The 14,617-nt window shown below is 41.6% G+C and overlaps 1 protein-coding gene across 1 annotated transcript in view; it reads right to left on the bottom strand.

Moving 5' to 3' along the window:
• Positions 1-14,617, bottom strand: part of RYR2 (ryanodine receptor 2) — a 736,030-nt gene that overhangs the window by 23,096 nt on the left and 698,317 nt on the right. The window contains exons 93-98 of the mRNA XM_064594590.1: positions 11,512-11,659; positions 8,410-8,496; positions 7,566-7,784; positions 5,931-6,061; positions 4,544-4,586; positions 1,232-1,365 (exon numbers count right to left, since the gene is read on the bottom strand). Of these exons, the coding sequence (XP_064450660.1) occupies positions 1,232-1,365; positions 4,544-4,586; positions 5,931-6,061; positions 7,566-7,784; positions 8,410-8,496; positions 11,512-11,659 (762 nt within the window). The remainder of the gene's footprint in view (positions 1-1,231; positions 1,366-4,543; positions 4,587-5,930; positions 6,062-7,565; positions 7,785-8,409; positions 8,497-11,511; positions 11,660-14,617) is intronic.

The raw sequence follows: 14,617 nt of genomic DNA on the forward strand, positions 1-14,617 counted from the left end.
ACTCTGACCACAGTCCTCGTTTTATATGAAATCCTACCATAAGAGTCTTAGTTCTCAGCACTGTCAATGTGCTTCATTCATTTCTATCCAGCGACACAGTCTTTATGTCCCACATGTATTTTCTTGAAGTACCCAGGTGATATTTTGGATCTAAATTCTTGCAGTTTCTGTCATATGTTTGCTTGTCTAATTTTCAACTGAGTTCATATTATTTAAAAAAAAAAATGTAGCTCTAACAAATTTTCAGATAGATAAAAAATATATGACCAATGAGATAGGTCAGCCAAAATGTTTTTTTTTTTTTTAATGCTAGCTAAAATATTTATCTGAGACAAAATACTACTACCCTACAGAGCCTCAAATATCTACAGTCATCACATCCTAGTTGACTGAGACCATAAATACACAAATAAGAAAGGTTGATGTGTTTTAAAGGGAAGGTAACTATTGTGTTTCTTCTAAAATCATTAAATGGCTACAATAAGAAATTACATTTTTAAAAGCATGTATGCTTTACATTTATTCCAGAATTACAGGTGATCCAATTTGCTATATATATATATATATATATATATATATATATATATATGTACACTCAACACTACATATGTGTGTGTGTGTGAAATTCCATCTCAGGCAAATTCAGTTCAACTGGTTCACATCCTTCTAGTTACATATTATTCCCTTAAAGCACGGTATTAGGAGTGCCTCATTTTAAAATTAAATTTCCAAGTAACAGCATGACAACATAGTATTTCTGGCATACGAGTCTTTGCTATTTAAATGAAACACATTATAATAAAAGAATATGAACTTTGAACATTTCCAATAAAAGGGCTACACAAATTCCCTTTTCCAAAACATAAGATTAACCTCTTTTCAGGCAGGAAGCATCAGAAAAGAAAGTCAAATATTGTGCTTTTGCATGTGCTTGACTTTGACTTAAGTGGCATTTAGGGATTAGAAAAAGCAAATTAAGAACACAAATCTTTATTTTTGCTTTATGTAAATAACAAAAAGGTCACCTTCCAAAATTATTAGGGAAGAAATCCAATCATTCCATAGCTGAAAATACCCGGAAGTTTAAAGCAGACCTTAGGTACATCTGTTTCCCTCCTCTCTTCCTCAGACATTGAGGGGAAGGAAATCAGTGCACTAGCAAGTTCAGAGACGTCTGAATTTCTCCTCCTTTCAGTCTAGAGCAATAGGAAAGGGCATAAGCAACACTCACACGGCCGATAGGGAGCTGTCTTTCTTTGGCTTCTTCTTCTCCCGGGCATCGCTGAAGTCCAGAGCGGCTTTGTCCATACCGAGGAGCTCGCTGATTCTGTCCCGGCCATAGAACTCTCCGTACTTATCCATAACCTGGGGGACAGGAATAAAAGCATTTTACCGGCCTCGTGCATTAACTAACCCCCTGTATGCATGTGTATACAAACATTAATTATTTTTACACTTACTCCATATTTGCCGTATGTTCAAGTTCACTTAAAATTCTTGTTTATGGCTCCTTTTCTGTGATCACACTGCTTAAGGTCAAAGCATGCTTACATGGTTTTAGATAAACCCTCTCAAAGGAACAAGATTTCTTGAGGGAGGCGTGCCAAAGGAAGGGGTTAGGCCAAGTAGATAAGAAGTGGAAGAAGATGGAATGAAAGGAACTTCAACCAAATTCTCATACTTTCTGCGAGGAATTACGGTAAGAACTCTGACTGCTCTCCCTCATGGGATTGTCACAGTATATCAGTTTCCTGTTATTAGCATCCTCTTCTGCAAATAAAGAAGTTGTGTCTTAGAAAATAGAACATGCTCAAGGTTGCTAAGCTTGGCAAGAGACAGAGTGAGAATGCTACCAGGCGGGGCCTGACTCGCAGCCAAGATCTGCACTGACCACCACGGACCACGGGCGGGCCACTCATGATGGCATCCCCTCTGGGGTCTCAGTTGCCACCATCCAACACTCCCTCCCATTGTTTCCTGACTGGAGCAGCCCTTCAGGAATCCCCGGAGCTTTGTCACCCCCCCTCGTGTCTTCAGTGCAATCCTACCATAGGTTCCGGGGCACCATTCGAATCCCTTCTGAGCAACCCCCCTCAGCACCCTGGCCCCTCTCTCCCTCGGCCACATGCACCTGGCTAGGCCCATGTGTCGTGTTTTCAGACCGGTGCATAGACATGGGCCCACAGCTCACCCCTGAGCCCAGGAGGTGCAGCTCTGTGACACAGCCACTCTCGGCCCAACGTCGACAGACCACGAAGAATCCCCCACACAGTGAAAATGGGGGCAGCAAGAAGAGTAAGGAAAGGAGCAGGAGAGAGGACTGGCCGCTGAGGGGAAAGGAGGCAGGGAATGCCAGTGAAAGAGTGGATGAAGAAATAATGGAAAAGAAGGGACTAGCAGAAAAATCAGGGGCGCCTGGGGGGCTCAGTCAGTTAAGGGTCTGACTCTCGGTTTTGGCTCAGGTCGTGATCTCAGGGTCATGGGATCGAGCCCTGCATGGGGCTCCACACTCAGCGGGGAGTCCACTTGAGATTCTCTCTCTCTCCCTCTGTCCCTCCTCCCACCCCGTTCTCTCGCTCTCTCAAATAATTCCTAAAAAATAAAAATCAGCTTTCTCTAAATGTATATAATCAAGGTAAGTGAAAACATGAAAGAGTAAAGAGTCCGTGAACACTGATTACAAAGGTTCATGAAAACATTTGTTCTGGGTTATTGTCACAGCCCTACAGATGGGCTGGGATGAGCTGAGTGGTTGCTCCCTCTGGATTGTGTTCTCACCTTGTTCCCAGGAGAACAAATCGGGCAACACACACACACAAACACAAATACACATAGTAGGAATGCCACGAATAGTCCTAGCTGCAATTACAATTTATTTATTTGACTGAATATGTAGTTTCCTTCTGAGAAACTTGTGCTTTAACAATTTAAAGCGGTTTCTTCATTAAATAATTAAGGAGACTAAAATGATCAAATTATCTATTTAAAATTATTTAAAAATAAGTTTTCAAAGCTTTGGCCTAGTTTGGATGTGCTCGGAGGCAGAGCAATGTTACTCAAAATGCCAGGTCATACGAGGAGACAAAAAACTTGCACCAAAATAGGGGCGCCTGGGTGGCTCAGTCGTTAAGCGTCTGCCTTCGGCTCAGCTCATGATCCCAGTATCCTGGGATCGAGCCCCGCATCGGGCTCCCTGCTCAGCGGGAAGCCTGCTTCTCGCTCTCCCACTCCCCCTGCTTGTGTTCCCTCTCTCGCTCTGTCTCTCTCTGTTGAATAAATAAATAAAATCTTTTAAAAAAAAAAAAACTTGCACCAAAATAAAAATCAACAAACATGCTACTTCTCTCAACTAGAAAGTCTACTAAGAAAAAAAAAAAAGGTCACTGTGTTTCATCATGTACCTGACTTCAATTCCTGGTGCAAGCCTTCTATCTCCCCTCAGACTGGTAACACAAAATTTGCGGCTGCTCGTTGCGAACCATCCTAACGCTGAACTGGTGAAATCCAAGGGAACAAGACCACTTCATTTGGCAGGTGTTTCTGCCTATTCGCTCCAGACAGCATCCCCTGGGACTAGAACCCATTATGGAAAAGAGGGTGAGCTGGGTCAGTTTGGCAATTAGAAGGGTTCAAAGAATAAGTAGGAGCTAGTGTATAATCATAGTATTTTATGACATACGAGTAATGGCATATACATTATTTCATTCGAAAATGTGATTAAAATTAAAATTCTATGTGGTGGGAAGAGCAGAGACGATCCTTGACTCTCAAAATCGGACTCAGCAGGTGCCCACCGTGGACCACTGACTCCGTATTGGTGTTCCTTCTACCACCCTCTGAGGGAGTGGGCTTCAGAAGAATAAAACTTGATGAAAATAAAAAGATCTTTAAGGTTTATATAAAGTAAATAAAACTCAATCCTTTGTTGTCATGCAAGGACTTGACTCCTGTAATGTAAAGCAGGATTCTAGCCCTGGTGATTTATAGCTGTCTTATCAGAAAATGGCCATCGGCTAATTTAGGTTACCCAAGCAATCACAGAGAAAATTCTCACTAAGTCCTGTTACTGTGTGGACTGAGCACTGTTTATTCGCCTGAGTCAGAGGATAGGCGGATGAAGCAGTGCTTATTTATTTTATAGCTACAGAGTATGGGTTTTTTTATGTGCAGTTTTTGAAATTCATATTCCATTCCACTGCCACTTTGAAATTGACATTGACAGGGGCGCCTGGGTGGCTCAGTCATTAAGCGTCTGCCTTCAGCTCAGGTCGTGATCCCAGGCTCCTGGGATCGAGCCCCGCGTCGGGCTCCCTGCTCCGCGGGAAACCTGCTTCTCCCTCTCCCACTCCCCCTGCTTGTGTTCCCTCTCTCGCTGTCTCTCTGTCAAATAAATAAGTAAAATCTTTAAAAAAAAAAAAAGAAATTGACATTGACAGATAAAGCACACCTGAATATTTCATTCTACATATGAGCCACATCAAATTCAAGTCTTTTTGTGCTCTAGGAAAGAAACAGAGAATGCATTCCTTTTGAGAAATATTACCTTTCTTTTAACAAATTTGTCCCAGTAGTTGTTGGGAAATGACCTAAAAAATATAAAAGCATAAAAGTAAAATAATATCATTTGAAAAAATGATAATCAACAATATATTGTTTAGAATATACATTTAAAATAATATGTAAACATACATTCTTCCATTCACAAAAATCATAATGAATTTATGTCCCATCTTATCCCACAATTTTTGTATATCATAGGTAGATCAAATATTATTTAAAGGTTATGCTATCAATATATACATGCAGAATCACCAAAAGACTATGGGCTACTATTTTAATGGAGAAGAATATGAGCATATTTATTAATAAGCAGTCTTGTTATATTTATTTACATGTCAATATAGGTCATTTATAACATGTCAAATGTATTTTTTTGTCAATTGTGTTCAAAAATTAAAGCATCTAAAAATCTGTCATTGTTTTTCCTACAAAGTAAAAAAATCTCATTCCCATCAGTAATCCTCAAGGAAACTGAGCAAGGCACCAAAGCCTCCAGGAAACTGGCACCTTGACTAACACCGAGTTCACTTAAAGGGACAGACTTAATTTGACTTCGTATAAACAGCTAGAGTTGATAAATAAAACACTGAGCATTTAGAGTAAACATTTATAATGCACAAAGAAACCATCCCTACTGGAAAACTCAGAGCCTATTAGAAATTTTAACTTTGAAAGAATAAGCAAGACTGATGACAATAAAAAGACACTTCACACTTGAGTAGTACAGACCACTCAAAAGCTACTGCATCACTAATCCTTTAGCAGTGGACAGTTACTCTTCTGGGATGGATTTATACCTGGAACAGCAGCTAGTAGTTTGGGTCTTGATCCCACAAGTGTAATATTTAGCGTATAGAAAAAGTATTTGTTTCTCTGCCTTAAGTTTTACAGGTCATCCTCCTTAATTAGTTTGATGCCCGACTGCTTGATGGTATCAACAGCAAGTTTATGACTTAGATACAGTAAAAGTATGAAATTCAATGTTTTTGCCTTTAATGCTACAACTCTTTCCTTAATTTTTGCCTCCTCTGTGCTTTTGGAGGAGAGAACCCTGCTCTGTAGGTTATGTACCTCCAGCTACACTCTTCCCTGAACACTGAGTAATGGATGTCACATTCCATCGGTGCTTTGAAAATGGACTCAAAGCCATTTTTGATTAAGGAATTCAGAACGCAGATGGGAAAAAATTGATGGCATCCATTAAGAAGCTGACAGCGTTTAGTCTTTTGATATTCTTGGCTGAAAATATCACTATTATTCACCTCTGCTAAACTTTTGACAAATCTGCAAGAACTCCAGCAAAGTTTTTTTTTTTTTTTTTGTCTTGAAATTTTTGAGCATGGAAATGTCTCACATAATTCTTTACTCACTGTGTGTTGATTACAAGTCTATCCCACTGGCCTTTAATATCATCTTCTGAAGGCTGTTCTGTAATATAAAGCCCATCAAATTCCAATTTTCGAGCTACTTCCTTTTCTCGCTTAAAAATAACCAATGGGACCTACATTTGAAAAAATAAACACATTAAAATTAGTTTAGATTTATTGGTATCTCTTGTGGTCACTATCTGTACAAAACAGCTTTTTGGAAAAAGAAATATTTCCCATATTACTTCCAAGAAGGTAAAACTGGGTGAAAATGAACTGGTTATATTTAGGCAGAAAGGAACATCTAGAGGTTTAGGAAAAACAGAAATGGAATAGATATCATATATAATCCTATGTTTCTAAACACATACATATTTACAGATATTTGCACTAAAGAAATCACTTTTAAATATTAAAGAGAAAAGGATTCAATATATCTTTTATTACAACCTATTTATTATATATCTTTATATTTATGAGACACGAACAAGCTACAATAAAATATAGCAATGTTACCAATGTTCCAAAATGCATGCTTCTAAAAAGTGCAATTTTATTTGCGAAATCTCTTTAATGATTCCATGCTCAGTGTCCACATGCATTTTGAAATAAATTTTAATTTCAGCATCAGCAAAAATCTTTGTCAGTTTGCCAAAATGTTTCCAGGACATATTGATTCATCTCATCTTCTCATCTGGACAGATTTTACACAAGGCACAGCTAGGAGAAGGATGCAGACGTTTTGGAAGTATTCAAGAATACCTTCCCCTACCCCAACTCATAAAACAAAGGAAAGAAAACGAGGGAGAGGAATTTCTAAAGAAAATTTTACATTCTAGTCTTTTACTCTAGGCTCTGGTTTTTCAAAAGTCTTCTAGAAGTTTCACAATCAGAGGCAGGGGACAGCGAAATAAAGCGTTACCATGAAAAGGTGTCTTGCCAGGAAAAAATAAAGAGGTTTGCAAAAGTAACGGGCAGCCCTGAGCACTCAGAGACTCTTGAGTTCTATTCACCAAATATTATTATTCTCTTGGTAGGGATCTAGGGATAGACCTGTATTATTTTCTGGGTGAATTGTGACAAACTATAAAGCATTTGTGCCAGCGATGGTGTTAGATAGGTACCTAATAACAGGACAATCAAAACTACTCAGGTTCCGCACGCTGTATTCTGTAACTCTAATATACCAGAGCACTGCTAGGATACATGGTGGGTTACTTCTGCGGGGTCAAGTTTTGGTGAAACTGGCCATTATGTGAATAATTACCAATATGTGACAGAAAGCTATAACAAGATGGCCCAAAGCCATCTGCCCTTCCTGGGACAGCCTGCAGCCAACGTGGAGCTCTGAAGACCAGGTTCCAATGCCCTAGCCCAAGACAATCCTGTAGGGACATCCCAACTCATGGCCTGAGGCCCGTGCACGGGCCCTGTCATGTCTGAAAGGTAGCACCACTTTTCCCTCTTGCATTCTGCTTCCTTCCCTTGCCCCACAGGTGTTGACTCATTGAACATTCCCTAATAATCTTCATGCAGGTAATTTGCCCATCTCAGAGTCTGCTTCCCCAGAAGTCCAACCTGCAACAGACACATGCACACACGGACACACACGGGTACCTTGGTGCCTTACTATCTTACTTTCAAGCAGTAGTATCCGATGATGCAGAAGAAAGAAATGACCGTGTGGAGAATAGCTAAGATCCTCAGCGTGGGCTCCATATACCCGCTGCTCTCCTCCAGGACGTAGTGAACTGCGATGATTCTGGGTGAGCCGCTGTCTAGGCTGCTAACTTTGGCATTTTCACTCGAACTGCGAGTGGGGAGCTCCTTTCCTTCAACCACAGAAGAAGTGGAGACCTGATTCAAACCATTTAAAGTAGAGTCAGTCGCTTCCTCTAAGATATCGGCGCAAACAAGAAACCCAGTGGAAACCCAGCCTTATCCGCAAAGAGCCAGAGATGAAGCCCATGTCCCATGAAAAGACTAAAAGCAAAGGCTAAAAATAGATAGCTTTTCAAAAACCAATGGCAAATAATGAGCATACTCTTTAAAATTCCTTCTAATCCAAGCAAGAGTTATGAGGATTCTAAGGCATGCGGGGGTGGAGGCTGGGGGTGGGGAGAACAGATGGCTAAGCTGCCTTCCCAATTATCCAAAGAATTTAACGTAATAAAGGTATGCCACACCCAGATAGGGTAACAAGTGAGATATTCAGCCAAATTAGGCTAGGGACACTGGGGAAACCCTCCACTGAATCAAATGCTCATCAGCTGAGGCATTTCCCACTTAGTTTGGAAGAATAAATCTACTCCTGTCTTACTAGACCATCAGTGATGTGCTTGACCTCTAGGTTTTCTCTTTCATCAAAACATATTTTAGAATAGGTTTAGACGCGCTCATTAGTGGATCTGTGAAATCTATACATGCAATTCAGTCCATCTGTAGTTTCATACTGGTTATTGAAAGACGAAGACATACGTACCTTATAAAAGAGCAAGATGAAATTGATTGCAAATGCGACAAATAAGGCTAACATTCTCATGTTGTAAAAGTTGCGAGCAAAATAGTTCTGAAGGTGAAAAAAATGATGAAAAGGTCACTGAATCAAGAGATTGACATGTGCAGACAATTTACATTAAGCATTCCTTTGTTTACCCAAAACTATTTCTCGAGAGCCTACTGTGTATCAAGTAGAATTCTTGGTACTGTAGACATAACAGCAAATAAGAAAATTTGGGCCACCATGGAGGACACAAAGGATAAAGAAGCACATCCGCAGATTAAAGATAAAACGAAACAAAACAATCTCAAGGGATGCTAAATGCTATGAAGAAAAAGCCATCAGGTTAAGGGCTTAGGGAATGGGGGTGCTATTTTAGATAGGTGGGTCAGGGAAGGCTTATTCTAGGTAATAACATTTGAGCATAGGCCTGAATACCATGGGACAGCAATGCAAGTGAACAATGGAGGGGAGAGTGTATGAGACAGAAAGAGCATGGGTTATGGGGCACGAAGGTTCTGAGTTCCAAGTGACGGTGTGCTTGGGGACAGTGAGAGAGGACAGGAAAGAGTGGGAGGGAATGAGGTCAGAGAGGTGAGGAGGACATAGGCTTACAGTCTTCTGATAAAAGTTTGTAATGTTCCTTCCAGTGCAATGGGTTGGTTTATGACCTCTGGGGCCACACTGCCCAACTGTGGAGCCCACCCTCAACACTCACTCACTGCAGATGCAGACAAGCACGTAACCACTCCTGTAGTATCACTTTGATCATCTGTAAAGTGGGCATAACAACAGAACCTTCCTCAGAGGTTTGCTCTGAGGATAAGTTCATGGAGGGAAAGTTAGTTATTAATCTTGTTATCATCACTGGAATTATTACTTTATTCCAGGTGGGATGGCAAGCTATTGGGGGATCTGAAGAGGGCTTGATATGACTGGAAATTATCATTTGGAAAGATTATTCCAGTTGCCCTGTGGGAGACAGATAAGAGGCAAGCATGGAAGGAAGGGGACTAATTAGAGCGACCACAGGAGAGCAGGAGGGGTGATACTGGCGGCGGTGGCCTGGCCTGGGAGGAGCTGTGGAGACAGAAGAACTGAGCAGACTCTGGCTATACTTGGAAGACAGAACTAGGAAGAATTCCCACTGGATTGGATTTGAGGGAGGAAAGAAAGAGAGGACTCAGATACAGTAACTTCTGGATTTGGGGTCAGAGCAACTCAATAAACGGTTGGTGCCATTTATCAGCTAGAAAAAACATCTAGAGGAGAAGTAGGTCGAAGGTAAAGGCGATGGGAAATATCAAGTACTTGTTTTACTGTGAAATGGGAGAGGTCTATGGGGCATCCAAGAGGATATGCCAGGGGCTTTAGCATGACAGGTCCTATCAAGATGACAACGTATCCCATTATCGGTCTCCATGTACACACCCCATTCGGGTGGTGTCATCTCCCACACAGGACCCTGCCTTTACTGCCATGGCTTATGGACTAAGGCAGCCTACCACAGCCAAACCAGGTCAGTCACATTGGTTCTTCTTGTGGAAGGCTGGAACTGGGTCATGGGAGGCTGAGTTGGTAACCTTGGTTATCTGAGCTGGCAGGTCACAAAGGTTTGGGGGACGAGGGGCCTGTGGTGGCCTGATGTGGCCATGATCAGTCTTGTGCAGGCAAAATGGTAGGCAGAGGAAGTCATATTGGAAAGAGAGGCAGGAAAACAGAAAACACGTGACCCTGAGGCAGACGGTGGAAGACAGACCTCAATGACTTGCTTTGCACGATTGTAGTTAAACGCAGTCTTCAGGAATCCACTGGGGCTTTGGTGGGTTATTGGGGAGCCCATTCAACCCCATGCCCTACCATCTATGCTGCACCTGTCACCATGGCAACTATCACAACACAGCAAATCAGTGATTATCCAGGGGTATCTACAGAACGTTTACGTTCAGGATAGTTGGTACTAAACGATGTGGGGAAAATAAAGAGAGTTGAAGAAGACATAGTTGAAACTACTAATTAAAATAAGTTTGCATAAATTATATAAGAATGTGTAATATTTATTTATACATAAGCAGGTAGAATATATAATTACTGAGGACACTCCATTTCCCTTCTAGGTGAAGGGCTATAGTATACTGAGTTTCTTGTTTTTTGATTTCGCAAAGGCTATTAAACATTAAATATGATTTTGTCTTTCAAATGGCTTTATTATGAGGAATGTTGGTCTTGGTTTCTAGGTCGGACATTACTGGTTAGCATCTCTTGTAGGTTTACTCTGCACACTCATCTCCCAACATTTTCCTGCTTTAAGAAAGTGTATACATTATAATAAAAGGCCTTTCAACCAAAATTTTTATGAATTCCATCTTGTATGAATATGAACAGAGAACTACACCTCCTTTCTTGGTTTTCAAATACGAATATGTATTTTATTCATTTGGAGAGCACTTCTGCAAAATATATAGGACACTACATAAAGAACTGTCTTCTCTCTTTTCATTCCCTTCTTTTCTTTGTTTCTATTTAAAGAATAATTTTGAATAGACCTTCTTCTTATCAATAGGAAGTCGGCTCACTACATTAATGTTTATGTAACTGGGCTTTTAATAAAAAGGTGATGTTCTAGAACTGATGAACCCAGTTCTGGAACATCAATATGAATTACTTGTACCCTCAATGTCGTGGTTCTGGAACATCAATATGAATTACTTGTACCCTCAATGTCGTGTTTTGCTTTCATTCACCGCAGACCCTCACACAGTGTGTCCTGCAGAGTATATTTATTAATCTGCCCTAAAGCCTTTGTGGGAACACACTGGTTGCCCTGTGTTGGCAGTCACTGTATCAGATGGTTTCAGGTAATGTGGATGTGTGTGGAGGTTATGGTTTGATGACAGGGAACAGTGGACCAAAGGCATTTATTATAAAATATGAACACACTCAGGTGAGTAAATAAAACATACTTGTAGGACTGACTTGATCCCCTGATTGCCACCCAAGGAAAGGTCAACGAGTATTTACTAGGCCTGAGTTGTTATGGTCTCACAATATATCAATAACAATATTCACTCTAGAACATCTTACTAGAAGTTTCTGTTGATATGCTATGATTTTCTTCCAGAACGCAGACTCGGGAATTTCCGGCTCTCCGTATCTGTGTGTGTGGAGCTGTCTCAACTTCTGTTTACCCTTATCTTCTTTGGCTTTTTCTTCTTTTTCCCCGTCTTCTCCCCTGCAAACACAAATGACTGAAATATCAGCCATCCAGAAACTAAAGAGGTGAACAGGTTTGTGCCAAATTAGACACACAAACAAATATTTAAATCAGAGCATCCTTGTTAAAAAGTAGTTCCTCTTTCAGTGCATTATCATATTCAGATTTTTAGAATGAGGGCTAAGATTTCCTGCCTCTCATTGCCTCCCGTAGATGGACAATCCTGTGAAGGTCGAATCTAAAGGACATTTTACAGGGGAGGGGGGAAAGATGGCGGAGGAGTAGGGGACCCTATTTCAACTGGTCCCCAGAATTGAGCTGGATATCCACCAGACCACTCTGAGCACCCACGAAACCAGCCTGAGATGTAAGAAGATCTGGATCTCTACAAACAGAACATCGCAGGCGGTTGGTTTTGAGGTACAAAACGGGGAGCCGTGATTCCGTGAGCAAATGTCAGAGGACAAACGGCAGCGGGAGGGTGCCTGGCCCTGGGGATCCTACACCGCCAGTGAGCGACAGCCTCATGCGCTGCGGACGGGGAGCAGACTCACAGACCGGTAGGGGCGGGGAAAGGACTTTAGGGCAGCCCCTGCAAGGGAAACCCGGAGGGGTGAATCGCACGCGTGCGAACTGGGAGCAGAGGGCAGAGATGTGCCCCGACCTGGAGGCAGGACTAGGGGCACTGTTGAGGGGCGCACAATCCAGGCCGCACAGTTTATAGCAGCACGGACAGAAACGGAGACATTGTGGTCTGGAGCGCTCACTGAAGAACAGACTGCGGTCTCTCTGCTCTGAGGCAGAGGGTTGGAAATGGTCTCTTCTGCTCTGACTTGGGGAAGAGACACGGAAAGCCACCAGGGAAAGCCACCAGAGAACAAAAGCCCCGAAGACTGATTCCCGCTGAGCCCATCCCCCGCCACAGGGGGGGCAGGGCAACACCGCCCAAAGAGGGTTGCCTGAGTAACAGCGCGGCAGGCCCCTCCCGCAGAAGACAGGCTGGGAAAACAAGAGGCCAGCAACCCTAAGGTCCCAAGAAAACAGGTGCATCTTGCTTGGGTTCTGGTCAATAATTTGGACTCTATACATTCCCTCAAACACCCATCAACAGAATGACTAGGAGGAGGAGCCCCCAAAATAGAAAAGACTCAGAGATCATGACTTATGCTGCAGATTTACAAATGGATGCAGATATAACCAAGACGTCCGAGATGGAATTCAGGATAGCAATTGTGAAGACAATGGCTAGAATGGAGAAATCAATTAATGGCAACATAGAGTCTCTAAGGGCAGAAATGAAAGCTGAATTGGCAGAACTTAAAAATGCTATCAATGAGATCCAATCCAATCTAGATAATCTAACAGCTAGGGTAACTGAGGCAGAAGAGAGAATAAGCAACCTGGAAGACAATATAATAGATAAAAAGGGAAAAGAGGAGGCCAGGGAAAAACAACTCAGAATCCATGAAAATAGAATCAGAGAAATAAGTGACACCATGAAGCGTTCCAATGTCAGAATAATTGGAATCCGGGAGTGAGTGGAGAGAGAGAGAGAGGGCTAGAAGATGTATTTGAGCAAATCGTAGCTGAGAACTTCCCTAATCTGGGGAATAAAACAAACATTCGCGTCCTAGAGGCAGAGAACCCCTCCTAAGATCAAGGAAAACAGGCCAACACCCTGGCATGTAATAGTAAAACTTGCAAATCTTAGAACCAAGGAAACCATCTTAAGGGCAGTTAGGGGGAAGAGATTCCTTACATACAGAGGGAGGAACATCAGAATAACGTCTCTATCCACAGAGACCTGGCAAGCCAGAAAAGCCCAGCAAGACATAGGATACTAAATGAGAAGAACATGCTGCCAAGAATACTTTATCCAGCAAGGCTTTCATTTAGAATGGATGGAGAGATGCAGAGCTTCCATGACCGGCAGAAACTGAAAGAATATGTGACCACTAAGCCGGCTCTGCAAGAAATATTAAGGGGGGTTCTATAAAAGGAGAAAGACCCCAAGAGTGATATACAACAGAAATTTACAGGGACAATCTATAAAAACAAGGTCTTCATAGGCAACATGATGACAATTAATTCATATCTTTCAGTAATCACTCTCAACGTGAATGGCCTAAACGCTCCCATAAAACGGCACAGGGTTGCAGATTGGATAAAAAGACAGGACCCATCCATATGCTGTCAACAAGAGACTCATTTTGAACCTAAAGATACATCCAGACTGAAAGTGAAGGGATGGAGATCCATCTTCCCTGCCAGCGGACCTCAAAGGAAAGCTGGGGTAGCCATTCTTATATCAGACAAATTAGATTTTAAACTAAAGTCTGTAATTAGAGACACAGAAGGACACTATATCATTCTTAAAGGGTCTATCCAACAAGAAGATCTAACAATTGTAAATATCTATGCTCCCAACACGGGAGCAGCCATCTGTATAAGCCAACTGTTAACCAAAATAAAGAGTCATATTGATAACAATACGTTAATTGTAGGAGACCTCAATACTCCACTCTCAGCAATGGACAGATCATCTAAGCAGAAAATCAACAAGGAAACAAGAGCTTTGAATGATACACTGGACCGGATGGACCTCATAGATATTTACAGAACATTCCACCCTAAAACAACAGAATACTCATTCTTCTCGAGCGCACGTGGAAACTTCTCCAGAATAGACCACATACTGGGTCACAAATCAGGTCTCAACCGATACCAAAAGATTGAGATTATTCCCTGCATATTCTCAGACCACAATGCTCTAAAACTGGAACTCAATCACAAGAAAAAATTTGGCAGAAATTCAAACACTTGGAAGCTAAAGACCACTCTGCTCAAGAATATTTGGGTCAACCAGGAAATCAAAGAAGAACTTAAATAATTCATGCAAATCAATGAGAACAAAAACACATTGGTCCAAAACCTATGGGATACTGCAAAGGCGGTCCTAAGGGGGAAATACATAGC

This window comes from Mirounga angustirostris, unplaced genomic scaffold (genome assembly GCF_029215605.1).
Source record: "Mirounga angustirostris isolate CCGP_5_RB_7025 unplaced genomic scaffold, mMirAng1.0.hap1 SCAF_6, whole genome shotgun sequence".
Taxonomy (NCBI): Eukaryota; Metazoa; Chordata; class Mammalia; order Carnivora; family Phocidae; genus Mirounga; species Mirounga angustirostris.